We start from the raw sequence: 27,656 nt of genomic DNA, 5'->3' as shown, positions 1-27,656 counted from the left end.
AATTCATCCTTTATTTTTGTAGCTAAATAACAAACCAGGCAGCGACAGAAGATGACTTTCCTGAAGGATGAACCTCGGATTAAAGCAGGTTTGTCCAGAATTGCTTTATAAAGAGAAATCAGCTGTGATAAATGTCCTTAAAAGCCAAACATTACATTAGCAGACTGCAGGGATGTTGCTCCTCATTTATCTGAACGCTTGCTGGTTCCTTCATCAGTGGACCACCCTGCCTGAGGTCAGTGAGTTTGACTGAAAGCTTTAGTCCACATTTTCTCAGTGAATTCACAGACTAAATGTTCACTGATCCTGGTTCCTTCAGGAAGTGTGTTCTTGTCTTGAACCGTTTTATTTTTGTGCCCAGCAGTGATGTGCTGCTCAGGAACGAGTCCATTTGCCAACTCTTTTTTTTTTTCTGCTCCTAATCTATTATAAACCAAGTTACACATTATTAATTCTGCCTAAACGCTTTAAAGATTTTAATCCATTGTGAAACCAAACAGTTTAAACCAGTACTGAAGTCCAAATCAGTACCGGTGTATTCCATTCTTCTAAAAGTCTAAAACTTGATTCAGGGAGTGAAAACTAACCAGCTTTACTGTGTTCCAGTTGCAAGTTAAAAAAAAACAGTGGGATTTGTTCAAAATTAGAGGTTTAATGACAGTCTGTTAGCATTAGAAACTCATAAGGTGTTTATATGTTGAAAGATGTTCAGAAACAGGTTGGACAGTTTTCTGATTCATCTGAAGTCCAAATAATCCGTTTTATTCTGTAACAGTCATGGTGTTTTATGTTGGCTACATTTTTTATTTTGACATCATGGATGCTTGACTTTCCTAATTAGAATATTTAATTTCAGGAGCATTGCAGTTGATTTGAAGCTTCTGTAACTGGCCTTGTGTGGACACATGAAAGTGGAGATGTAACATGTCCACAGTACCTGATGTAAATGTTGTATTTTTGAACAGTTTTATATTTTATAAGTTCTCACGTGTGTGTTTTGATATATTTATCAAACAGGGTTGAAATATAAAAGCCAGGACATTAGAAGAAGAACTATTTGTTAGCCGGAAGAATCGCTAGGCCGAGCCAAATGAATCGGATCCCAGTCTGGAGCCGGAATTCCCCCCACCAATGGCTTTCAGCTGTAATCTCGCGATAAACAGCGAGACTAACAGAAGCCGGTTTGGCGGAGTAAGCAGACAGTCAATTAGCGGTAAATAAATCCGTTTTCATTAAAAACCCGCAGAATTTGGACCAGTTTCCGATGATTTTCGGTTAATTTTTCTGTCGGTAGAACCTCTGCTTTGTTTAAACCCGCTTTAACGTGTTTTATCGGCCGCTGGAGGCGCTGACAGCCCGGATTATAATCCCACAAACGGACCGTTTTTATCGGATTCAGTCCACTGAGGAGGAATTCTGAGAATCGGACCAGAACCGAACAGGTTCTGCTAGGTGTTTCTGAGGAGCCGATCCGGATCAGAGGAACGGTTCTGGTTAATATTCTAGAAGCTAATCTTCGATTGTTTTAGCAGATGGGGGACATGTGACGTGGTGCTAGTTCGTCCCGTCCGTCCATTAACCCGATCTTCCTCCTCCTGCAGCGGTTCGGTCCGGTTCTGTCGGACTCTCATGATTCAGCAGCAGGGAACCCGTTTGCTCGCTGGTGTGTTCTGCCAGTGTCGGTCCGCGGAAACCCACGCTGGCGTGGACCCGGGTGGAGGGTGTGGGCCACATCCCTCGGCCAGCCCGCAGCTCGCTTCCCAGGACTCTCGGCCCGGTTCGGAGATCCTGGATCATCCATGTGACATGTGCGGAGGTCCGGAGCAGGAGCACCGGCTGAAGGTTCTGTTCCAGATCCTGGATGTGAACGGGGACGGAGGGATCTGCGTGAACGACCTGACCATCGGTCTGAAGAAGCTGGGAGTCCACCGAACCGAACACGAGCTAAGGGTAAGAGGACGGGTTCGTGTTCTGGGTCAGAGGGTGCTGTTTGAAGCAGAAAGAGTTGTACTGTAAGTGGATCGGAGGTCAGGTTACAGTGGATGTGCGGGTCGTATTGGACCTGCTCAGCAGGTTCTGTTCGGTTCAATCAAACAGCTGCTTGAAAGCAACGCCAGATTGATTCAGAACATTTTAGTTTTAGTACCGGACTTTAAATGTGTAATATTACCGAACCGATGGCGTAGTTACGTATTGTTCCTCAGCCACGCCCCCAGATTCTTTTCTCTACCGGAACCTTTAACAGGAACCCTGGAAGGTTTCTGGGACCATTCTCCACTGCAGAAACCAGTCCGGATTCAAGGCGTATTTTGACGATGGGACCCAGAAGGTTTCCTCCTAATTTCCTGAAGCCTATCATGTCCCCGGGGCCTCAGAGGTGTGTGTTTTCAATCTGAGGTCCAAAACTGTACTGTTCATGTAAATATTGATGCTGAGAGGCTTTTCCTCCTGTTGGAACAGAGACCAACATCTAGCATTAATGTCAGAGGGTTTCATAGCGGTTATGGTTTAAAAGCCAAATAAAGTCACTGTTCTGCTCATATTATATGGAGCTAGAACAGATTTTAATTGAACTAAACTGATTCTGAGTGTGTGCAGAGAAAATGAGGTCCAGTGTCCACAACAATAAAGCTATGAATGATTCTATTATATCAATTACACTCTATAACGTATGTGGAGTCACTCCCAGCCTCATGCAGAGATTCAGTTGTAACAACAGGCTTCCATGTTTCCTCGGCTTTGCAGCTAAAGGATAGGAGAAAAGAGCTCTTGTGGAGATTACAACCTGGTGATCTTAATCAGAACCTGAGTTTTCACAGCGTTTACACCCTGAAACTGAAATAAAAACACTTCCAAGTCAGTGGGAGTTTTTAATGATACACATATTTTTAATAAAGAAGACCTGAAAGACTTTTCCGAAAGGCCCATTAACTACAGCCGCCTGTAGTGGTTCTGTGTCTTTCCAACTTTAAATCAGTTAAATAACTAATCGTGAGGATCTGTGAGAACATAATGGTTGTAAAAACATTCCAACATTCATAGCTTAAATCCATAAACATGACTTTGATTACAGAGATGGAATCCATGCTTCATTTACTTCATTTAATTAGTGTTTATTCTAAGGATAGTGGGTTTTACTTAGGTGTCGGAGTAATCTGATTGGACCCTGGTTCCTGTAAAAGGTTCTGTTGGTGGAAAAGCACCTTCAGATTGCCAGAGGAGAAATTCACCCCAGAAACTGGCCTTGTAGGAAGGCGGGACTTGTTGGTTTGAGCCTGAATTTTAGGAGGATCTTGGAGATGCTAAACAATTCCTATTGGTTGTTCTGTTTCAGTCATTTCCAAGTTTAAAGAGGAACTAAACCTCAAATCAATTTTTTTTGAAGATAAACTGTATAAAATTGGGCCTTGGTGCTATCTTTAGGTTATTGTGCTATTTTAAAAATTTTATGTAAACTTGTTTAATTCTCCAATTTTTGTCCTAACACCGTCTTAGTGCTGCCTTCTTTGGGTTGAACAGTTGTGTCTGCAGGTGAATTTTCCTATTGGTGCAGCTTGGTCCATGTTTACGCCACAGGGCCTCATTCGGGTATATAAGTCACATGCCCGCGCAGCGAGTCAGGAGTTGGAACTGTTCCTCCACGGCCTTGGCAGTGCCCGCTTCAGGCCTCGCTGAGTCAGCGCCTTAAGCCTGTGGATCGAACTGATAAGGTTCAGGCCCACTAGGCTCCACACAGCGTCTGGTGAAGAGGGGGGTCAAAAGTCCTCCACCTTAAAAGAGCTATAGGTGACAAAACTATATAGGTGCTCACTTTCTGTGTTTCAACGTTAAATTAAGCTACCTGCCGCCTTCCCTCGTCTTCCTGGCCACACCCTTAACCCCGTCCACTCATCCCCACGCCTCTCAGTGTCTCTTGGCACCGCCCACTTTGGTGGCATTTTTAAAAATTTGTCTGGGGCGGGGTTATGCCTTCACATCAAGTTTAAACTCTTCCACAGTTCATACGGTCTGTTAACTTTGACAGCGCTTACATTTAAAAACATTAATAAAATCAGCTAAGCTTAGTGGTGTGTGGATTACTGTGTAAACATGTAAACAGGCTGGTCAAACACATTTAACTCAGTAAAGTTAGAAAGTTTTAAAGTTTCTATATTTCTAGATCAAGATGAAAATACAATGACTCACAGGATTTTGTATCTTCCACAGAGTTTTAGTTTTATAGAAATGAGAGGCCGCTACTGCAGTGTGTGAGTGTGGGTAATGTGTAATTTTGGACAAATGTAACCGTTCTGAAGGTCCAATCACAGCATTTTAATCAGGTTGGAATCTGGACTTTAATTAGGCCATAGCAGCAGCATTACAGGATCCTTTTTCTTTTTCAGTGGTTGTGTTGTAGATTAGCTGCTGTGTTTGGGATCATGGTTCTGTTGATGGCCCAGTCTGATCCAAACTTCAGCTGTTGGACAGGTATCCCGGGTCCTGTGGCTGCAGAACAAGCCCAAACCATCACCCTCCACCACCGTGCTTGACAGTTTGAGGTGTTTGTGCTGATATGCTGAGTTTGATGCTGTGCATTATCGTCAAACGTCTGTCCAAAGGACATCGTTCCACAAGTCTTGTCCTTGGTAGGTTGGGATACACCTGCATTTGTTTTTAGCCCAGCTCGTCTTCATGGTGGAGCCAGTTTTTAAATTCTGGTTCTGAACACGTAGCTTTGAAAACAAAGTCCTTTAGAACCAGACAGACATACTGGCGGAGAGGTTCGACATCTCTGAACAAATGCAGAGTCCCTCTGGGTTATTGTCACTGATTCTGCTCCTAGTCGGACTCAGACTGTGTGTTGGTGTTCTGAAGGAGTTGTATTTCCAGCCTATCAGGGAGAACTGCTGACAGCCTGGTTCTGGTTCCTGTGTGGGGATTTCTGCAGATTCCCCCCCCCCCCCCCCGCGGGATGTCTCACAGTGACTCGCTGAACTGTTGCTGCACTGACAGCAGGTCTTGTGACTGACTGTTGGTCAATATTCTCCTGCAGGTCATGAAAGAATCTACTGGCTGACAGGGAACCTGAAGGTCCTGTTTAAAACTTGTTCAAACCGGTTCAGAAGTTGTCAGAACATTCTGGTTCGTGCAGAGCCGGGTCGCTGTGACCAGCAGCAGGTCAGAGCTCAGCCGTGTTACTGCATCTGAGAGAAATCTGATGGATGTTTGAGGAGGACTGGAATGATGGAGGAGATCCTGAAACCCACATCCAGCTGATCTCCTCAGACTTGAGGGTTCATGTGTTCCAGCTTTAGTCCAGAATGTCTTGTTTAGTAAACAAGCCACACGTGGACGCTCCAACAGCTTTATGGTGTAACTGTTGGTGTAAAACCTTCCCTGCGATGATAGGAACGTTTGGTTCTGGATACATGTTTCATGACAGCCCAGATATTACTGGAGCTGAGAAGTACTTTCATGTTGAATTAGTGCTGCATGATCTTTGGAAACGTAGAAAAACGAGACGTCGTGATTTGAAATAGTCTTTCTCCTCAACCTTTAGTTGCTTCAGCATCTTTGATCTAAATAAACACAGAGTGGAGACAAAGAAAGGGTGTCCTGCATTTATATCCAGCCCTCCTGAGTCAGAACTTTGTAGAACCACCTCTGGCAGCAGGTCCAGCTGAAGGTCGTCGGGGTTTATCTCCACCAACGTTGAACATCAGCAGACTGAAGGTTCTGCTTATAAAGCTTAGTCAGATTGGATAGAGAACATCTGTGAGCATCAAGTCTTGTCACAGATTCATAGTTGGATGTAGGTCTGGACTTTAACTAGGCCATTCTAACACATAAATCTGCTTTGGCCTGTACCATCCATTGTATCTCAGGCAGGATGTCCAGGGTGGTTCTCCTGCTAGAAGCTGGACCTCCACCCCAGTCTCAGGTCTTCTGCAGCATCTTTCAGGTTTTCTTCCAGGATGGTCCTGGATTTAGCTTCATCCATCTTCACATCACCTCTGACCAGCTTCCCGGTCCCACAGCATGACCAACATGCTGCCTGAGCTACAATGGAATGGTGTAGATGAGCTGAAGGTGTCAACCATGTCTCTGCTGTGGAGCTGATGGTTCCTGCAGACATGCATCTGATTCACTCCCTGCAGGAGGATCTCTGTTCAGCTCTGAAATCTCTCTGAGCTTCAGTGTTTGGAGGTTCAGATTTCGGGATGCTGACAGTTCTCTTGGACTGAATCCGGCCCGGTCCAGCAGGAGGATCCATGCAGAGAGGAGGTGTGATGGAGGGGAAACCCTGCAGTTCAACCCTCCCCCTGCTGTTCCTCTGACGCACCGTTAAAGGCATGAGATCATTTCCATGCTGTGATCCCAGCCATCATTGGCTGATTCCTAGAGGGACTCTGCAGTGTGGGCCGAGCTGATTGGCCGGGCCGGGCTGCAGTGAGGATGCAGCTTTCTGGAGGATGACTGTGCTGTGTTTCACCGGCTGCTGCTGAAAGCTGTCAGTTTGCAGCTGATGCTGAATCACTTCGTCCCTCAGGATCAGATATTCCTGAACGCAGCTTCTGGGACGACAAACGCAGAGACTAAGGAGTTCTGTTGCAGCTGGGAACATTTTGTCTCTTTTCTCCTGATGACGCCTGCAGTAGGAATTCTGTCAGGTTTAGGATTGTAAATGGAAAAAGATGCTGCAGGAGGATCTGATCTGGACACTTGAGGCAAACTGAACTTCAGCTGGTCTTCAGCCTTCCTTCTGTTGGACTAGGAACTGCTTTGAGGATGCTCCAGGACTTCCTGACCTTCCTCAGCCGAACAGTCTTCGACAGGGCTCACAGTAAGCCTGCTAAAAATCAGTCTGCCGAGAACCAACAGACTGGGGACACTGGGAACTGTGAGATGCTGCAGGTCGTTCTCCAGAGAAAAACGTCCCACCATTCCAGCAGTGAGGAAAATGTTCCAAATGATTCTTCTCCCAAGAAGACCAGGATCTTAATTCTGACAGCGGCGCCTCCAGACTTACAGCAGGTACAGTAACTCCTGAGGACGATGGGAGCGCCACTGCAGGCCGACTCTGATCGGGTGGAAGGGTGTCCTGGTACAGTCCTCGTTTCTTCCTGTTTTCCCTCCTGGGATCCAGGCTCTAAAGTTTTCAGATGTTTTCGTTGGAGTTTGGTAGCTTTTCCACTCAGTTACAGCCCGGTCCTGGTAGAGGACCACAGCAGGGCAGGAATAAGCCCATCAGAGAAGTAAAACAGTGGAGCAGAATAGAAGCTGGAAAACAGACAGAAATGAGGGCTGCATCATCACTTCTGCACGGGGATGTGGGTCCGTTTCACAGAGCGTTGAGCTGACTGAGCAGCTTCACCTGCAGATCATGCCTGATTGGGCTGATCTGATCCTGATGCTGCTGCTATCAGAGCAGATGGATCAGAACCAACTGAGATTCACCTGGAAAACTGCAACTTCATCAGGATCATTCATTCCGATTATCCTGAGATTAAAGCTTCTGATTCAGTGGGTCAAAGCTGAGGTTAAAGATATGACCCGTTCTGACTGGAAGTTCTGGAAAACTAACTGCAGTTCAGTTTTCCATTCTCTTAATTTAAACTGCCTCAAATTACAACAAAATCATCTCAAAGCACTTTATTCAGGAGTCCTGAGCATTCTGGAAAAGTATGGAAAAACCTGGAGTATTGGAAATCGGTTTATTACAGATTTTATTCAATATTAATTGTTCTTTCTGTTGGAAACTTGGTCCTGGAGTTTGTTCGGTCACTTAAAGACGTTATTAGTGTCACGGAGTTTATCCGTGAAGCTTCTGAAAACTCCAGTCTGTCCCACATGTTTTTCCTCAGTTTTCCTTCCTGTCTCTGTGTCCGTTTCAGAAAATAGTCAAAGCAGGAGACAAAGACCTGGATGGACAGCTGGACTTTAAAGAGTTTGTTCATTACCTCAGAGATCATGAGAAGAAACTGCGACTCGTCTTCAAGAGTCTGGACAAGAAGAACGACGGTGAGGAGCACGATGAGATTCTCACTCTGATCCAAAATAAAAATATGAAGCAGAGTTTTCTGTTTTCCACAGTTTGGGAGCAGCCAGCTGTAGTTTGGGTCGGTGAAACCTCTTCTGAAGCAGTGATCAGAAAAGTGCGCTGACCTTTGACTCTTCAATGTGTTTCAGGCTGGATCGACTCGCAGGAGATCATGCAGTCCCTGCGCGACCTGGGAATCAATATCTCTGAGGAACAGGCTGAGGAGATTCTCAGAAGGTGAGGAGAACCTGATCATTAGGAGTCAGAACAGGTTCTGAAGTCCATCTATGTGTATGTATTTTTATACATGTTGGAATAAAAGCTTATTGTCAGACTGCACTGAAGACTTCTGGGAATCACAAATTAGTGTTCGATTTTCAATTTAGTATGGACCATGGAATTTACTGAGGGTCCTTAAATGCACCATCATGGAGTGTTTCATGTGTTGCCACTGAAGTGCCAGAAGGAGCAAAACCAACTGGTCCAAAACAGAAATCCTGGAGGGTTCGACAGAATGGAGACGAGTATCAAAGAGTCAGAAATGTCCCAGACCAACAAATAAATATTTAATAAATGTCAAAAACATGAATTCAGATCACATTTAATAGTTCCTGCTACGGTCCATCATGCAGTCGTTTAAATTATAACTATGGCTGCTTTAAAGTGAGCCAAACATCTGATTGGTTAACCTATGCAGCAGCTTCACTGTAGACCAATCAGATCATCGACCGCGGTGCTGGCCGCGCCCAGTAACTGTCACATAAAATAATTTGTGCTGCAACACTAAATAATGAATTTAATGTTTAATTATTTGTTCTGCTTAAACAGAGGAAGAATCAACATTTTAATGAAAGATTATTAAAATAATCATATATATTCAACAACTCTGATTTATTTTATTGTGTTTACATTTTTTATCTCATTACCGCAACAAAATGTGTTGTTAAAGAGAAACGTTTATTAAATAAAATTATTTTTATGCTTCAACATCAATTAATAGGCGGCAGTAGGTAGCACTGTTGCCTTGCAGCAAGAAGGTCCTGGGTTCGACTCCCAGCCGGGGGTCTTTCTGCATGGAGTTTGCATGTTCTCCCCGTGCATGCGTGGGTTCTCACCAGGTACTCCGGCTTCCTCCCACAGTCCAAAGACATGCCTGTTAGGTTAATTGGTCTCTAAATTGCCCTTTGGTGTATGAATGAGTGTGTGCTTGGTTGTTTGTGTGTTGCCCTGTGATGGACTGGTGATCTGTCCAGGGTGACCCCGCCTCTCGCCCATAGACTGCTGGAGATAGGCACCAGCTCCCCCGCGACCCAGTATGGAATAAGTGGTAGAAAATGACTGACTGACTGAGACCCAGTGCAACCATCAGTGTAGAACCAGTGGTGACAGCAGCTCAGAGGGTTTTAATGGATCGCTGCAGGCCCCGCCCCCTACAGCTCACACCTCCGCTCTGCATCTCTCACCTGGTTAGGCCTTGGGTCCTTCAACAGGTCCCACTAGGAGGGATGGACAGGTCTCCATGTTTGAAGGAGGTTCAGGTGTTTCATGTTGCATCATGGGGCAGTTGGACCTTTGTAGTTTCACTCTGTTTATTCCCATGCAGTGATGTCTCTCTGTGGTTCTGTCTGTCTGACCCTGGGCCTGTCTGTCTCTATCTGTGTCCTGTTTGTTTGAGCTGTCCCAGAATAAGGACTGGGCTTATCTGGACCCCGGTCCTGTAGTAAGTAACAGCTTCATCGGTCTGCCTGCTGAGCTCCTGCTGCTGCTTATTCTAGTTAGAAGCTGCTCTGCTTCTTATGCTTCTTATTTTTGCACCAATCAGATAAATCAGGGAGCTGAAGCTTTGCTGTCTGAGTTTCAGCATGGTGTTCCCATCAGGCTGCAGCTTCAGCAGGAGGAAGCTTTGGGAACAAACCAGCATGTCAGCAGGAACCTTCCTATACCAACCGTATCCTCTGTGTTCTCCTTCCTCCTGCAGCATGGATAAAAACGGCACCATGACCATAGACTGGGATGAGTGGAGAGATTATCACCTGCTGCATCCGGCGGACAACATTCCTGAAATCATCCTGTACTGGAAACACTCCACGGTAACACAATCACACATCTCATTCTAACCTGGTGGGCTTCATTAGACCTGCAGGAGACCTTCCCAGCTTCAGCTTTCAGTCCAGTTTCTACCTTTGGATCGTGGTTCTTGTTGTCTGAACGGGTCTGCTCCCTCCACAGATCCTGGATGTCGGTGAGAGTATAATCGTCCCTGATGAGTTCACTGCTGAGGAGAAGAAAACAGGCATGTGGTGGCGACACCTGGTGGCTGGAGGAGGAGCCGGCGCCGTGTCCCGGACCTGCACGGCACCGCTCGACAGGCTTAAAGTTCTGATGCAGGTAAAACACGACCCACATCTGGATGACCGTTGGACCAGATGAATAGCAGGATGTAAAGCTCCTGTCTCCACTCAGGTTCACGCCTCTAAAAGCAACAGCATGCGGATCGCCGGTGGGTTCCTTCAGATGATCCGAGAGGGCGGGGTGAGGTCGCTGTGGAGAGGAAACGGGATCAACGTGATCAAAATCGCTCCGGAGTCTGCCATCAAGTTCATGGCTTACGAGCAGGTCAGAACCCAACTCTGAGTGTCAGAAATCTGTCCCAGTTTGTTCCTGCTGAGTGAAATCTGATCTGCTGTCTGTCAGATTAAACGACTCATCGGAAGCAACCAGGAGACGCTGGGAATGACGGAGAGATTCGTGTCCGGATCTCTGGCTGGAGCAATCGCTCAGAGCAGCATCTACCCCATGGAGGTGAGGAACTTACTGCGCTATCTAAAGACAACATTGGACTAGTACACCAGACCGATCAAAAATGATCTTTTTATGCAGAAATGTTCTGTTACGGTCATGTTCTGGCATACATACATGTGTGTATGTGTATATATATATATATATATATACACACTGCTCCAAAAAATAAAGGAAACACTCAAATAACATCCTAGATCTGAAAGAATGAAATATTCTCATTAAATACTTTGTTCTGTATAAAGTTAAATGTGCTGACAACAAAATCAGACAAAAATCATCAATGGAAATTAAATTTATGAACCAATGGAGGCCTGGATTTAGAGTCACAGACAAAATTAAATGATGTAATGTCCTTAAAACAAGTCAAAATGAGGCTCAGTATTGTGTGTGACCTCCACGTTCCTGTATGACCTCCCTACAACACCTGGAGATGCTCCTGAAGAGACGGTGGATGGTCTCCTGAGGGATCTCCTCCCAGACCTGGACTAAAGCATCCACCAACTCCTGGACAGTCTGTGGTGCAACGTGACGTTGGTGGATGGAGCGAGACATGATGTTCCAGATGTGCTCCATCAGATTCAGGTCTGGAGAACAGGCGGGCCAGTCCATAGCTTCAATGTCTTCATCTTGCAAGAACTGCTGACACACTCCAGCCACATGAGGTCTAGCATTGTCCTGCATTAGGAGGAACCCAGGACCAACCACACCAGCATATGGTCTCACAAGGGGTCTGAGGATCTCATCTCGGTACCTAATGGCAGTCAGGTTACCTCTGGTGAGCACATGGAAAGAAATGCCACCTCACACCATTACTGACCCACTACCAAACCGGTCATGCTGAAGGATGTTGCAGGCAGCAGATCTCTCTCCAACAGTGTCTCCAGACTCTGTCACGTCTGTCACATGTTCTCAGTGTGAACCTGCTTTCATCTGTGAAGACCACAGGGCGCCAGTGGAGAATTTACCAATCCTGATGTTCTCTGGTAAATGCCAAGCGTCCTGCACGGTGTTGGGCTGTGAGCACAACCCCCATTTGTGGACATCGGGCCCTCATACCATCCTCATGGAGTCGGTTTCTAACCGTTTGTGCAGACACATGCACATTTGTGGCCTGCTGGAGGTCATTTTGCAGGGCTCTGGCAGTGCTCCTCCTGTTCCTCCTTGTACAAAGGTGGAGGTAGTGGTCCTGCTGCTGGATTGTTGCCCTCCTACGGCCTCCTCCATGTCTCCTGGTGTACTGGCCTGTCTCCTGGTAGCGCCTCCAGGTTCTGGACACTACGCTGACAGACACAGCAAACCTTCTTGCCACAGCTGGCATTGATGTGCCATCCTGGATGAGCTGCACCACCTGAGCCACTTGTGTGGGTTGTAGAGTCCGTCTCATGCTACCACGAGTGTGAAAGAACCACCAACATTCAAAAGTGACCAAAACATCAGCCAGAAAGCATCGGTACTGAGAAGTGGTCTGTGGTCCCCACCTGCAGAACCACTCCTTTATTGAGTGTCTTGATAATCACCAAAGATTTCCTCCTGTTGTCTTTTTCATTTGAACAACAAGATGTGAAATTAATTGTCAATCAGTGTTGCTTCCTAAGTGGACAGTTTGATTTCACAGACGTTTCATTTACTTGGAGTTATATTGTGTTGTTTAAGGGTTCACTTTATTTTTTTGAGGAGTGTGTGTGTCTGAGTGTGTGAGTGTGTCTGTGTGTGAGTGTGTGTGTGTATTATATAGCCTACAGAGGTGAATGGATGGGAGGATGAATCTGAAACCAGGTGGTGACACATTGAAACTATGAGAATTACAGCTACATTCATGATCAATGTAATGTCTGGATGTTTATGATCCTAGTGATTATTCAGGCTATATACAAGGATCCACATTTAATCAAAATTCTCCTGCTGCAGTTACTAGACAATGTCTTAAAGCAAATGGACCAACACACGATGATTGGAGGAAAATAAAGACACGACATGGAAAACAACCTGCAGATTTAGACTGAACAATTTCAGAAAGACTGGAGAAAATGGCTGAAATATGAGGAAAAAGATGTTAATAATGAGTTCTCTGTACCTGCAGACAATGTTTCACTCTCATCTTTACCTGGTTACTGACATCACTTCCTGTCCCCTTAGGTTCTGAAGACCCGCTTGGCCCTCAGGAAGACGGGTCAATACTCTGGGATCGTGGACTGTGCCAAACACATCATCCAGAAGGAGGGAATGACAGCTTTCTACAAAGGTTACATCCCCAACATGCTGGGCATCATTCCGTACGCCGGCATCGATCTGGCCGTCTACGAGGTGGGTGGACTGGGATGATGGGAAGTTAGGAAGCTTTGCTCAGGTGGTTCTTCTAGTTCCTCTCACTCTGTTTCTCTTGTTAGACCTTGAAGAACTCCTGGCTGCAACGTTTCGCCACAGACAGCGCCGATCCTGGAGTCTTTGTGCTTCTGGCCTGTGGGACCACCTCCAGCACCTGCGGACAACTGGCGAGCTACCCACTGGCTCTGGTCCGAACCCGGATGCAGGCACAAGGTCCGACTCTGCTCATGTTGGATGAAGTTTTATTTCTACTCTGTGGGTTTAATCTTGTGTTTCTGGGCTGCGATATGATCCATGGAAACATGGAGCTCAGTGGGATTACTGGGCAGCTGCAACATTTCCCACTGACTAAACTGGGATGTTGGTGAAAATAGTGGACAAACCCATTCCTGTTTGGACCTCCAAATCTCTGTACAAGGACATAATGGTCAGTTGTGCTGAGAGCAGCACTGAGCTCCAAAACAACCAGAACAGAAACCGGACCTCTGTCAGAGGCAGATCATCTGTTGGCCCAAATCGGCCTGTTCAGAGCACACAGCAGCAACATCTATAGATTTAAACACGTAAAATTATTTTATTGTTGGTTCTTTTCTTTTAAAGAATTAAAGATGAAACGTTTTATTGAGCTGATCTTCATCCCAGCCGCTTCACACTCGGCTGCAAACCGCCCCAGTGAATGCTGTAGGTCTTGGCTAGAGGGGGCCAGCAGGACCACGTCATCTGCAAAAAGAAGAGACGAAATCCTCTGGTCCCCAAACCAGACCCCCTCCGGCCCTTGGCTGCGTCTAGAAATCCTGTCCATAAAAGCTATGAACAGGACCGGTGACAAAGGGCAGCCCTGCTGGAGTCCAACATGCACCGGGAACAGGTCCGACTTAGTGCCGGCAATGCGGACCAAACTCCTGCTCCGCTCGTAGAGAGACCGGATGGCCCCTAGTAAAGGGCCCCCGATTCCATACTCCTGGAGCACCCCCCACAGGGCATCACAAGGGACACAGTCGAATGCCTTCTCCAGGTCCACAAAACACATGTGGACCAGATGGGCAAACTCCCATGAACCCTCGAGTACCCTGTAGAGGGTATAGAGCTGGTCCAGTGTTCCACGGCCGTGACGAAAACCACACTGTTCCTCCTGAAGCCGAGGTTCAACTATCAGCAGGACTGTCCTCTCCAATACCCTGGCGTAGGCCTTACCAGGGAGGCTGAGGAGTGTGATCCCCCTGTAGTTGGAACACACCCTCTCCATCTTAGTCCGCCGCCCAATCCTCTTTGCACCGGTCCCTCACGGTTCCCCCTGCAGGTGGTGGGCCCACTGGGAGATGGCCTCACGTCTCTCATTCGGGCTTGACCCAGCCGGGTCCCACGAGGAGCAACCCAGCCACCAGGCGCTCCCTGACGAGTCCCGACGCCAGGCCTGGCTCCAGGGTGGGACCCCGGCTCCTCCGTACCGGGCGACATCACGTGCCTCGATTTAATAGTCCTCATGAGGGGTTCTTGAACCCCTCAGCTCCTCCAAGTCCGAGGCCATGGTTCTTGACCAGAAAAGGGTGGCTTGTCCTCTTCAGGTTGGAGGGGAGTTCCTGCCTCAAGTGGAGGAGTTTAAGTATCTCGGGGTCTTGTTCACCAGTGAGGGAAGAACAGAGCGGGAGATTGACAGACGGATCGGTGCGGCTGCCACAGTAATGGGGGCGCTGTGCCGGTCCGTTGTGGTGAAGAGAGAGCTGAGCCGAAAAGCAAAGCTCTCAATTTACTGGTCGGTCTACGTTCCTACCCTCACCTATGGCCATGAACTTTGGGTCATGACCGAAAGAACGAGATCACGGATACAAGCGGCTGAAATGAGCTTCCTCCGTAGGGTGGCCGGGCTCTCCCTTAGAGATAGGGTGAGGAGCTCGGCCATCTGGGAGGGGCTCGGAGTAGAGCTGCTGCTCCTCCACATCGAGAGGAGCCAGTTGAGGTGGCTCGGGCATCTATACCGGATGCCTCCTGGACACCTTCCTCGGGAGGTGTTCCAGGCACGTCCCACCGGGAGGAGGCCCAGGGGTCGGCCTAGGACACGCTGGAGGGACTATGTCTCTCGGCTGGCCTGGGAACGCCTTGGGCTCCCCCTGGAGGAACTGGAGGAGGTGTCTGGGGAGAGGGACGTCTGGGCATCTCTGTTGAGTCTGCTGCCCCCGCGACCCGGTCCCGGATAAAGCGGAAGACGACAAGTACGAGTACGTTTTATTGAAACATCGTAGAAAAGAGCAAATTCTTCTAGGTCCAAAATAATTGTCTCAGATGTTCGCTCTCATAAAGGAAACATGTCCTAAAGGTGTCCCAACGTTTTGGGTCAAAGGTCTTTTTTATTTTGTTGGTGCTCCCAGCAGCAACGAGTACTTTGTTCTAAAAGCCCTGCTGTATTGGGTCCAGTTTAATGCATGGGCCCGGCCCAAGTTTGTAGTTGAGCAAAGAACCGCTGCATGTTTGTGGTCCGACTTCCTTTGATATTAAACTGGAAGCAAAAACATGACTAGTAGAAGAAAAATCAATTTTCCATTTCAGAACCTCTCTTCCTAAAAGCTACAGAAAGTTCTGCACCAGCTGCTTTTGCTGGAGGGTCAGATTTGGACCGTTCTTCAGCTGTAGTCGGGAGCCACAGAATATTATTCTAAGGGCCACAAATGGCCCCTGGGCCGCACGTTGGACACCCCTGTTCTGAGTGGTCCAGATGCAGTTCAGGGTTCCTGATCCTTCAGTCACTCTTGTTCTCTTTGTATCTTCAGCTTCTCTGGACAGCGGACCTCAGATGACCATGACGGGCCTTTTCCGACACATCGTCCGGACCGAAGGAGCGCTGGGACTCTACCGAGGCCTCGCCCCTAACTTCATGAAGGTCATCCCGTCCGTCAGCATCAGCTACGTGGTGTACGAGTACCTGAAGATCGCGCTGGGGGTCCAGTCCAGGTGAAGAGGCGCAGGAACCGGACAGCTTCCTCCTTCATGTTGGACCGAACCGATCAGTGACTGAAGGAGGCGCCGGGCTCCCAGCCGCTGGTTGCTTTTAGTTTTAGTGCTTTATCGCCTCTGAGTCTTAATTCACACACAGGTTTACATTACTGGGAGTCATGGAAACCAGTCTGCTGCTGGGACACTGGTTTCATGTCATCAGATCATCTGGGCTGTGAAGATGTGACTGGAGCTCCGCTGAGGGTGGATTACTGAAGGCTTCTCCACCGACCTGCAGCAGAACAATCATGCAGCGTCTGCTCCATGATTCTGCTGGTGGAACAGGTCTTGTCCTGAAGGTCTAACTGATCTCAAGGCAACCAAACTGGATCGGAGACCAGCTGAGGACACATCTCCATCGCTCCTGCTGGCTGCCAGAGGAGAAGCTGCAGCAGCCCAGTCAGCGTGGGGCTGGAAGACATTCCTGAAGATCAGCAGGAGGTCCTCCTGATCTGATCAGATATCGGATCTAAAACCAGTCCAGTTTCTACATAAACCACCTGCTGCAGGTTTCCTGACCCAGAGCCTCGATCTTCTTCATAAAGTGACCCGAGTCGGATCCAGCTGAGATCAGTTGGAATATTTTCAGTGGCAGCTCCAAGTTCAAGCAGCTAGAGATCTTCATCATGTCTGCAGATGTTACTGATGATGAAGCTCTTCTTCAGCTCCTTACAGCCGGTTTTAATTTGTTATTTTGCCATTTTACAAACAGGGACCTTTAGCGCCTCCTGCAGACCATGTGGAGAAAAACAGGTTTGATTCCAGTTTTAGTTGTTTAGGTCAATCATCTGAGCTCCTCCAGGTCTGAGGAGATGGTTTCCCACCTGGGAAAAGGGAGTGATGGCAGGATGGATCTTTATCTGCAGTGATGCTGATGGTGAAGCTCTGGATGTACTGCTCCATCTATATTCCAGCCCTCATCTATGGTCTTGGCATGTGGATCATGACCAGAAGAATGAGATCCTGGACAAATGCAGCTCTGGAGGGTAGCTGGACTCTGCCTTAGAGATTAGGAGAAGAGCTCCAGCTGAGACAGTTCATCAGATCAGGATCTCTGCCAGAATTTCCTGGAAGGATCCTGGATCACTCCTGGACTGATTCCTGATCCTGGAAGGATCCTGGATCACTCCTGGACTGATTCCTGATCCTGGAAGGATCCTGGATCACTCCTGGACTGATTCCTGATCCTGGAAAGATCCTGGACCACTCCTGAACTGATTCCTGATCCTGGAAGGATCCTGGACCACTCCTGAACTGATTCCTGATCCTGGAAGGATCCTGGACCACTCCTGAACTGATTCCTGATCCTGGAAGGATCCGGGATCACTCCTGGACTGATTCCTGATCCTGGAAGGATCCTGGATCACTCCTGGACTGATTCCTGATCCTGGAAGGATCCTGGATCACTCCTGGACTGATTCCTGATCCTGGAATGATCCTGGATCACTCCTGGACTGATTCCTGATCCTGGAAAGATCCTGGACCACTCCTGAACTGATTCCTGATCCTGGAAGGATCCTGGACCACTCCTGAACTGATTCCTGATCCTGGAAGGATCCTGGATCACTCCTGAACTGATTCCTGATCTTGGAATGATCCTGGATCACTCCTGGACTGATTCCTGATCCTGGAAGGATCCTGGATCACTCCTGAACTGATTCCTGATCTTGGAAGGATCTTGGATCACTCCTGGACTGATTCCTGATCCTGGAAGGATCCTGGATCACTCCTGAACTGATTCCTGATCTTGGAAGGATCCTGGATCACTCCTGGACTGATTCCTGATCCTGGAAGGATCCTGGATCACTCCTGAACTGATTCCTGATCTTGGAAGGATCCTGGATCACTCCTGGACTGATTCCTGATCCTGGAAAGATCTTGGATCACTCCTGGACTGATTCCTGATCCTGGAAGGATCCTGGACCACTCCTGAACTGATTCCTGATCCTGGAAGGATCCTGGATCACTCCTGGACTGATTCCTGATCCTGGAAGGATCCTGGATCACTCCTGGACTGATTCCTGATCCTGGAAGGATCCTGGATCACTCCTGGACTGATTCCTGATCCTGGAAGGATCCTGGATCACTCCTGGACTGATTCCTGATCCTGGAAGGATCCTGGATCACTCCTGGACTGATTCCTGATCCTGGAAGGATCCTGGATCACTCCTGGACTGATTCCTGATCCTGGAAGGATCCTGGATCACTCCTGAACTGATTCCTGATCTTGGAAGGATCCTGGATCACTCCTGGACTGATTCCTGATCCTGGAAGGATCCTGGATCACTCCTGAACTGATTCCTGATCTTGGAAGGATCCTGGATCACTCCTGGACTGATTCCTGATCCTGGAAAGATCTTGGATCACTCCTGGACTGATTCCTGATCCTGGAAGGATCCTGGACCACTCCTGAACTGATTCCTGATCCTGGAAGGATCCTGGATCACTCCTGGACTGATTCCTGATCCTGGAAGGATCCTGGATCACTCCTGGACTGATTCCTGATCCTGGAAGGATCCTGGATCACTCCTGGACTGATTCCTGATCCTGGAAGGATCCTGGATCACTCCTGAACTGATTCCTGATCCTGGAAAGATCTTGGATCACTCCTGGACTGATTCCTGATCCTGGAAGGATCCTGGACCACTCCTGAACTGATTCCTGATCCTGGAAGGATCCTGGATCACTCCTGGACTGATTCCTGATCCTGGAAAGATCCTGGATCACTCCTGGACTGATTCCTGATCCTGGAAGGATCCTGGACCACTCCTGAACTGATTCCTGATCCTGGAAGGATCCTGGATCACTCCTGGACTGATTCCTGATCCTGGAAAGATCCTGGATCACTCCTGGACTGATTCCTGATCCTGGAAAGATCCTGGATCACTCCTGGACTGATTCCTGATCCTGGAAGGATCCTGGATCACTCCTGGACTGATTCCTGATCCTGGAAGGATCCTGGATCACTCCTGGACTGATTCCTGATCCTGGAAGGATCCTGGACCACTCCTGAACACTATAACGGACTCAGATGATTATTTACTGCAGGTTTATTTATTTATTTCAGTATTTATTGTTTGGTAGAAGAAGCGATGATGTTTAACCTTCAGTTCAGTTTTTTCTGTTACTGTTCTTTCTTTTAAAGCTGATGATCTGGGTTCAACATTCCCACTCATCATGTTCTGTTCGTCTGTCACAGTTTGAATCTCGGAGTTTTAAAGAACAGGAAAATGTTGGTTTATCACAGAAATGTCCTTCAAAATAAAAGCTCAGAGTGGAAGAAGGATCTGAAGGAATGTTTCCAGTGGGATTTCTCATGTCTGCAGAGACTTTAAACCTTCAGATGTTGGTCTCCTCAGTTCCTCTGCAGATACTGCTCTCCCCCTGCTGCCTGATTGGCCCAATGTTCCTGCTGCTGGAGAACTGAAATGGTTTGAAAGTGAAAGTGAAGCATGTTCAGGAGATGTTCATGTTTGATGCTGACGTCAGTAACAGCTGGTTTTATATTAAATAAGAAATGCTGCATCTTACACCAAGCTGACTGTGTCCTCATTATTATCTGATCATCTACAGCAGAGCAGGATCTGATCCATCTTGACCTGGTCCAGGTCTGATGAGATCTGCTTCCTGCAGGTTCTGCTGGATTATGGTTCCTAAAGACTGAAGATTCTCCACTGGACCAGCGCAGAGGAATACAGATTCCATCCCTGCTCAGGTTGAATGTTCTTATGGTTTTATGTCAACAGAGATGTTAAAGATGATGAGCATGAAACAAGTAATCCTCTAGAACCCGGCCAGAATTCTGACTCCCAACAGCTTCCTCCACCACCATGAACAGAGCAGAGACCTGTTTCTGGAGCTCCCTCATATACAGGTACATCTCATCTAAAAACACTAGAATCTCATGAAAAGGTTTAATATTTCAGTTGCTTGTGTCAGGAAGTGAAGCTCATATATTCTATAGATCCGTCACACATAGAGTGAAATATGTTTAGCTTTTATTTCCTGTAATTGATGATTCTGGCTCACAGACTCAGAACTTTAGAATATTGTGAAAAAGTGAAACATTGGAACATCATGGTGTCCCACCTTAATTAACTCCAAACACCTGCAAGGGTTTCCTGAAGCTCTAGATGGTCTCAGTCTGGGTCAGTAGGAGACAACCATGGAGGAGACAGCTGGCTGGACAGATGTCCAGAAGACAGTCATAGACAGTGGTCCAAAGTCCTCTTTTCAGTTGAAAGTAACATTTGGATTTCATTTGGACATCAGAGTCTGAGAGAGAACCAGAATCTACATTGCTTGAAGTCCAGTGTGAACTCTCCACAATTGATGATGATCTGGGGTGCCATGTCATCTGCTGGTTCTGGTCCACTGGGTTTCTTGAAGTATACAGTTACCTCAGCCATCTACCAGAACATTTTAGAGGACTTCCTGCTTCCTTCTGCTGACAAGCTTTACGCAGATGCTGATTTCATTTACCAGCAGGATCCACACTGCTATAGGTACCAAAACCTGGTTCAATTACCATGGTGGTACTGTGCTTGGTTGGCCATCAAACTGGGCTGACCAGATGGAGTTCTGTCCAGGAAACTGAGTGAAACCAGAACCAAGAACGCAGATGACCTGAAAGCAACGTTAGAGTTAAAGAGACCAGTTGAATGAGTTTATGTGGTTAAAATCGTCTCTGCTGCAGTTTTGTTGGTTGTCAGCTCAGCTGATGAGCTGCTGAATCATCACATCTTCTCCTCTGAAGGTTTCTGGTTCCGGTTCTGGAATCATGTCTGACTCCAGTCACGAGTTGTTCAGCCTTCAGGCGTCATTTCCTCTCAGTCTCTGAGCTGCAGGAGCAAAAGCGCTAAGTAAGATGCCTTCTCTGCAGCAGATCAGGACCGCTTTGGACGGTTCGGGTCAGGCCCACGTCCTGCGGTTCTGGCCGGAGCTCAGTGAGGAGGAGAAGGAGGTGTTCCTGCAGGAGCTGGGTCAGCTGGACCTGCAGCGGCTGAAGGAGCACTGCCAGGCGGCCGCAGAGACTGCTAAAGCCGCCACGTCCAGCAGCCTGGATCGGAACCTGAACCTGGAGCGGGTTCCCCCGGAGAGCATGGGCAGCGTGACGAGGAGCGACCCGGAGAATTTGGCAGGATGGGAACATGAAGGTACAGATCAGAACCAGAACTTGGTCCAGAATTCCTGCAGAATCACCGAGGTTACTTCGATCTGGGATCCATAACTCCATGTTTTATCGCGATATAATAAATCAGCCCTGCTTCTTTTATTGATTTTTCTAAGGAATGTGTGTTTATGTAGGAAACTCCAGGTTTGTGCTGTTTCATTTCACCTCTCAGTCCTTTAGTTTAGATCTAGATCCGTTAACTGGAATCTAATATCTGGATCCACGACATAAAAGCTTCAGAAAACGGGATCATTTCTCTGAGGAGATCCGTCATTTTCAGTCTGGATTTGTTTCCTAATAAAAACGTAAGAAGTTTAGGAATAGTGTGACGTGAGCACATAGTTGGAAATGTAGTACTGCACAATCTAAGCTAGGGGGAGCCATTTAGCTGTTGGATAAATGAGGGCCTGGAGTAGAGCCTTGAGGAATCTCACCTGTGGTCTTTAATTACTAACTGAAACAGTGTTGTTCCAGATGCTGGAGGTGGCATTATGTGTAGCCTTGAAAAGTTCTGTTGACATGAAAACAAGAATATTCTGGTGGATGTGGTTCAGTTCCCAGCCTGTTCAGCTCACAATGTGTTACTGTGATGCTGAGAGAGAAATATTACACATTTACAAGATTTCAAATGAGAAGGTTTGTTTTTTTGTTAGTTAATGAAAAATATTCTGGAAACCAAACAGAAGGACTTAGTTCTGGATCATATGTCTCAGAGGTACTAAACTGCTTAAAGAACCACCAACAAGAACATCAGAATCAGCTTTATTACCAGGTTTGTACAGATAAAGGATTTATATTTGTATATATGACCGTGGAAATAAAGAATATATTTTTTAAATGTACATATATACACAATTGACTTTACAATAGTACATGGAAATATTAAACATATGAACAAATCAGAATCAGAATCAGAATCAGAAAAGCTTTATTGCCAAGTACGTTTTTGGACATACAAGGAATTTGTTTTGGCGTAGTCGGTGCAATACAGTACAAGTTAAACAGTACAAACATATCTACAATATAATATAAATATAAGTGCACAGTTTTAAGTGTAAATGATTATAGAGATGAAAAGAAATACAGTTTCAGCTGCAAGGTCTATATTATAAAGATACATTCATAAATAAAACTGATCTACAAACTCCACTGACTCCACCTCTCTGGTCTCCATTTTTCCTCTCTTTCCAAACAGGATTCCTGCAGATCTCCAGGAATCGTGTTGCAGTTCTGCTCCTGGCTGGAGGTCAGGGAACACGACTTGGAGTTCAGTATCCCAAAGGGATGTATAACGTTGGGCTGCCGAGCGGAAAGACTTTGTATCAGATCCAAGCAGAGCAAATCCTAAAAATCCAGGAGCTTGCAGAGAGCAGATGCGGCTCTAAATGCACCGTTCCCTGGTGAGATCATAGCAGACTGAGCTGCTTTCATCATCCAGAACAGAGAGGAGAAAACAGTTTTTAATTAGCCTTGATAACTTCTACCCTTCACTTAGAAATAAAAACAAATCTGTTTCCCAACCACAAGAAAATAACATCTGTTGATATATTTTTAAAAATATTAAATTCTTCATTTTAGAAATGTGTTATTTTAGCATCATAAAATGTTATTTTCTTCTATTATTTAAGAGTTAAATGAGTTGAATTTGAGTCCTTTTTAGTGAAATATCATATTCATCTCATAACACAAACTTTGTTACATCCGAAAGGTGCACGATAATTATGAATGCACGATGTATTTAGAGGTAAATGTGGCTCAATATAGTGAGTGTGAGGAGCCACAGACCTGCCTCCTGGACCCAGGACAGATACGGAGGAGATCCAAGCCTCAGACATCCAAAGGCCCCCCAGGGCACAGGAACCCCAGGAAAACCACTGCCGGGACTACCGTAACCCCCCGAGAGAAGAGCAGGGGAGAATCCCAGTGGAACCACCCAGCATCCACAGTGAAGAAGCCCCAGGGAGCTGCAGCGAAGAGCTCACAGGCCCCGCTGGCAGCCATCTACGCCCGAGCAGATTCAGCCATGGACCCAGAGACCTGAGACCCCGTGACATATCACACCCCAAGCAGAGGCCAGACCGACCCCAGTCCCGAACCACCCCCATCCTTATCCGTGGATGGGGCTATGTCCAAAAGAGGGGCCTACATGGTCCAAACAAGCCCACCAACCAGAGCCGCCACAGAATAAAATAGTCCCAACCCCCAATGAGTTCCGATTCCAACCCCATGAGCACTCCACCCCCAATGAACCCGATATGAATCCCCCCACTGTGCCCCCCCCAGATAACACATGCCCCCGAACCCCAACACCATGAATCACCCCCCACAGCACATGTGCACACTCCCACAGGAGAGTTTCATCCCCAAAAGGCCGACGAAGCAACACCCACACAGCGCAAGCTCCACACACAGCCCCGGTCCAAGCACCCCCGTCGCGTCTCACCCCCACCACACAGCGTGCCGCGACAGCAAGGCAAGGGCTCCACGCAATGCTGTCCCAGCCCCCGCCCACAGGCGCAAGAGGGCAGACACCGTCGAACACCGAGCTCACAACGGAGCCCCCGACCCCCCACACCAAGACGGGACAAACTCACCCGGCAAGAAGTCCCCGGCCAGCGGCAAGCACTCGAGGCCGGCGTCCCCCACCCCACCCCCGCAGGTCTACAGGAATATTAAGAGAATTAAAGATGTTGGAGCAACTGTTGCTCCAAAAGGAGGAACGTTTTCTGAAGACCTTAAGTTCAGAACCCAAAATCTTTCTTCCAGGACAGACTTCAGTTTTCCAAAGATTTTCTCTGGGATTTCATTTAATCTGGTCCCATCTGGTCTTCTAGAACTTTGGTTTGAAATGGATAAAACCTTCTGGAGATGTGAAGTGATCAAAGCTTTGGATCCCCAGCTGATCAGTGATTTAACAGAAACCTGTGATCAGCAGCTTTGAGGAGGTGGGATGTCTCCTTGAGTCTAACAGGGTGTGTCCTCATCCTCTCTGTGACCACCTGTCCAGGTACATCATGACCAGCGAGTTCACTCTGAAGCCCACCCAGACCTTCTTTCAGGAGAACTCTCACTTTGGCCTGGAGCCCTCAAACATCATCCTGTTTGAGCAGAGGATGATTCCAGCTGTCACCTTTGATGGGAATGTCATCCTTGAGAGAAAAGGGAAGATTGCCATGGCTCCAGGTAGGTTTGGATGCAGACACATATATGAAGAAATGATTAAACTTCATGACCCTGGTATCCACTGTTTCAGATGGTAATGGAGGTCTGTACCAGGCGCTGGTGGACAACAACGTGCTGGAGGACATGAAGCAGAGAGGAGTGGAGTATGTCCATGTTTACTGTGTGGACAACATCATGGTGAAGATGGCCGATCCAGTTTTTGTTGGTTTCTGTGTGACAAAAGGAGCCGACTGTGGAGCCAAGGTGTTCATTATTTAGATGTTTTATAGTTTCTGGCCCAGTTCATCAAAAATAAATCTTCCAAGACAAATGGGTCCAATTCATATTCAGAAAATCCGAACCAGTCGTCTAGAAAGATTTAGATTAAGTTACATTTCTCCTAGTTGGAAAACCTTAAAAAACTTAATCAAACATGATCATTAATTTCAAACCTCTAATTAATTAGATTATTTTTTTTATAAACTCAGACTTCTAAATGTGAAAACCAAAACATTCCTTAACCTTAACAGCAACTTTGTTTTCCTGGGAATTAGTCTGTTAGACAGTCAAAAGTTTTCATTTCTGACCCAACTCAGTTGAATTCACCTGAGAAGGTTTTAAAAGTTCAGAGTCGACCAAATAAATGTTAAAAATCTGAGCCAGAGGATTTTTCAGAGATGTTTCCTGAGAGCTCAGATTCTCTGATGTCCAGAACAGAAACCTGCCATCAGCTTCCTGCTCATTATAATGATACAATAATATTTCATTAGATAAATGTCTAATGTGAGACTCTAACTTCCTGTCCAGACCTCAACTCAAAACGAGCATCATTGATTTTAACCACAGAGTCCTAACTGCTTCATGTTGCACCATCAGGTGGTGGAGAAGGCCCATCCAGATGAGCCGGTGGGCGTGGTTTGCAGGGTGGGAGGGGTCCCTCAGGTGGTGGAGTACAGCGAGATCAGACCGGAGATAGCCCAACTCCGAGGACCTGCAGGAGAGCTGGTCCACAACGCTGGAAACATCTGCAACCACTTCTTCACTAGGAGCTTCCTGCACGATGTGGCTGAGTAAGAAACTGGTTAGGAGAAAAGTTTCACTCAGATGCAGAATTTTAGATGGATGGATGTTCATGACTAGATTATGAGCAGATCATCTGATGACCTCTTGATCCTGGGAATTCATTTATCCTTTCAGGAAATTTAAGGAACAGCTGAAGCAACATGTTGCTCTGAAGAAAGTCCCGTTTGTGGACTCTTGTGGGAACCAGGTGAAACCAACCAAACCCAATGGGATAAAGATGGAGAAGTTTGTTTTTGACGTGTTCCCGTTCTCCAGGTATTGATTATCCTGACCAACCCTCTTCTTTGTGTTTACACGGATGATACATGATGATAATCTGGATTACCTCACTGTTTCTCCGGCTGAACTCTGATGGTCTTTCTGCAGGAACTTTGTTGCGTTTGAGGTCCTGAGGCAGGAAGAGTTTTCTCCACTAAAGAACTCTGATGGAGCGGCTGCAGACACTCCAACCACAGCCAGAAACTCTCTGTTGGCTCAACACTGTCACTGGGTGATAGCCGCTGGAGCCACCCTGCTGGACGAACATGGAAACAGCATCCAGATTCCACCCAGGTCAGAGGATGCTGACCTTACCAGTGGTGGTTCTAGTGGATGGGGCCAGTGTTTTTTCAAGGGGCCACAGAACAAAAGAATGAAACAAAAAAAAAAAAACAAGGCACTATTTCATCGTTTCATATATTAAGTGAGCCACAGAGTCACTTCACTGCAGGTTGCAGACCCCTGATCTAGCAGATGAAAACTGTGATCCTATCTCAATACGACGGAAGCTAAAATTGCAACACCCTAATTTGTAATTGATTGTTAAAGCACAACTCTAACTATAAAAAATAAGATTGGATCAAGGAAGCAATCAGTTACATTTTCTGTCCCAGCACGTATCATCATAAGAAACTGATTTAGTATTATGTTTTTAGTAAAGGGGCCAGGACCAGTTCTACAGGGCCACTGGCCCCTGTTGGCCCCTGTCTAGAACCGCCCATGGACCTTACGTTCACATAAAGTTATCATTTGAAGCTGTCAGAGTGACGCGTGATGGTGAACTGTGATCAGATCATTGGGTTTAATAACCACCGATGTTTAAAATCTGTAATTGTTTCTTGTCCAACAGATTTTTAGTAAATTTTTGTAAATATTTTTCCACCACAGCTCATCAACAGAGAACCGTCTTCCTGTACAATGTGAGATTTCTCCTCGGGTGTCGTACTTTGGAGAGGTGAGTAACAGCATTCCATTACACCTGAATAATTATTAGGAATAAATATTTTCTAACTGCTCATCCAATCAATCATGTTATATTTTCAGGGTCTGGAGCAGCTGCTGAAAGGGAAAACCATAAAAACTCCCTTTATTCTGGATGAAGCAGCGGCTAAGGAACTGCAGGCTCAGTAGACCTCATCAGATCAGAGAAGGTTCTGAAAGACAATCAGCCCAACGGAGATAACAAGCCTGTTAGATGAAGAGTCAGACCAGTGTGGTGTTGAACTGTGAGAACATCAGGCTGCCACATGTGATGATTCATTGTGATAAAACGAGTTAACCAATCAGGGATCAGCTATCAGACATAAAATGTTTTTTACACCAACAAATAAAGATTATTCAAACTGTTCTTTATATGTAACATGCACAGAAAGCCACAAGATAACACAGAATTAAGGGAAATTAACAAATAAAAATGTATTCTTTATATTGTTGACAACAAAATACAAAAAATCTTTAAGCTACCTTAACACAGCCGTGTTCAGAACAACCACCCAACATCATCAACTAGATCACCTAGGGTTTTTGATAGAAATAATATTCATTCATGACAACTGAAGTATTAGAGTAACAGAAAACCGGCAGACCCATGGTATGCATGTGGAACTGAATAACTAAGAGTTGGTAGCTGGTGTGTAGCTCAGTCAGAGAGGTCGGCCATCCTGTCAACAAATGCCGGTTCTTATTTATAAGGAGGAAGGCAGTAGATGTCTTACATCCTGGTTATAGAGTATTCCTCTCTGAAAGCCTGAGTAAAATGGGGAGTTCCAGACATCGTTCAGAAGAACAGTGGACTTTGATTAAATAGTTGATTAAGGAGGGAAACAGAAATAAGAGCAGAAAATG

General features: G+C 46.6%; 2 protein-coding genes across 4 annotated transcripts; both read left to right on the top strand.

Moving 5' to 3' along the window:
* Window positions 1-87: 87 nt before the first annotated feature.
* slc25a25b (solute carrier family 25 member 25b) lies at window positions 88-19,665 on the top strand. Of its 3 annotated transcripts, none has more exons than XM_047371832.1 (11): window positions 88-1,950; window positions 7,875-8,001; window positions 8,170-8,257; window positions 9,705-9,740; window positions 9,999-10,110; window positions 10,250-10,408; window positions 10,484-10,636; window positions 10,715-10,822; window positions 12,959-13,126; window positions 13,210-13,360; window positions 15,913-19,665. In XM_047371832.1, exons 1-11 carry the CDS (start codon window positions 1,630-1,632, stop codon window positions 16,095-16,097), a joined length of 1,608 nt encoding a protein of 535 aa, XP_047227788.1. In that variant the 5' UTR covers window positions 88-1,629; the 3' UTR covers window positions 16,098-19,665. The 3 variants fall into 3 exon arrangements, with proteins under 3 accessions (XP_047227788.1, XP_047227789.1, XP_047227790.1); XM_047371834.1 differs by lacking the exon at window positions 88-1,950 and adding an exon at window positions 5,830-7,014; XM_047371833.1 differs by lacking the exon at window positions 9,705-9,740 and having other exon boundaries at window positions 92-1,950.
* Window positions 19,666-20,294: 629 nt separating this feature from the next.
* Window positions 20,295-27,159, top strand: uap1l1 (UDP-N-acetylglucosamine pyrophosphorylase 1, like 1). Its single transcript, XM_047371842.1, has 9 exons — window positions 20,295-21,291; window positions 22,504-22,708; window positions 24,316-24,491; window positions 24,562-24,734; window positions 25,347-25,540; window positions 25,668-25,808; window positions 25,920-26,105; window positions 26,700-26,766; window positions 26,856-27,159. The coding sequence occupies exons 1-9, from the start codon at window positions 21,003-21,005 to the stop codon at window positions 26,940-26,942; spliced, it is 1,518 nt and encodes a 505-aa protein (XP_047227798.1). The 5' UTR covers window positions 20,295-21,002; the 3' UTR covers window positions 26,943-27,159.
* Window positions 27,160-27,656: the final 497 nt, after the last annotated feature.

This window comes from Girardinichthys multiradiatus, chromosome 8, assembly GCF_021462225.1.
Source record: "Girardinichthys multiradiatus isolate DD_20200921_A chromosome 8, DD_fGirMul_XY1, whole genome shotgun sequence".
Taxonomy (NCBI): domain Eukaryota; kingdom Metazoa; phylum Chordata; class Actinopteri; order Cyprinodontiformes; family Goodeidae; genus Girardinichthys; species Girardinichthys multiradiatus.
This window is presented reverse-complemented; position numbering and strand designations above follow the sequence as displayed.

What these genes read in the sequence shown, in the direction of transcription:
- uap1l1 (XM_047371842.1), top strand. Translation starts at nt 21,003, where the DNA reads ATGCCTTCTCTGCAGCAGATCAGGACCGCTTTGGACGGTTCGGGTCAG. An exon ending in TCTAAATGCACCGTTCCCTG is followed by an intron (nt 22,709 to 24,315) that starts GTGAGATCATAG and finishes CCACCTGTCCAG; the next exon opens with GTACATCATGACCAGCGAGT. An exon ending in GGGTGTCGTACTTTGGAGAG is followed by an intron (nt 26,767 to 26,855) that starts GTGAGTAACAGC and finishes TTATATTTTCAG; the next exon opens with GGTCTGGAGCAGCTGCTGAA.
- slc25a25b (XM_047371832.1), top strand. Translation starts at nt 1,630, where the DNA reads ATGATTCAGCAGCAGGGAACCCGTTTGCTCGCTGGTGTGTTCTGCCAG. An exon ending in GAACCGAACACGAGCTAAGG is followed by an intron (nt 1,951 to 7,874) that starts GTAAGAGGACGG and finishes TGTCCGTTTCAG; the next exon opens with AAAATAGTCAAAGCAGGAGA. An exon ending in AGTTCATGGCTTACGAGCAG is followed by an intron (nt 10,637 to 10,714) that starts GTCAGAACCCAA and finishes GCTGTCTGTCAG; the next exon opens with ATTAAACGACTCATCGGAAG.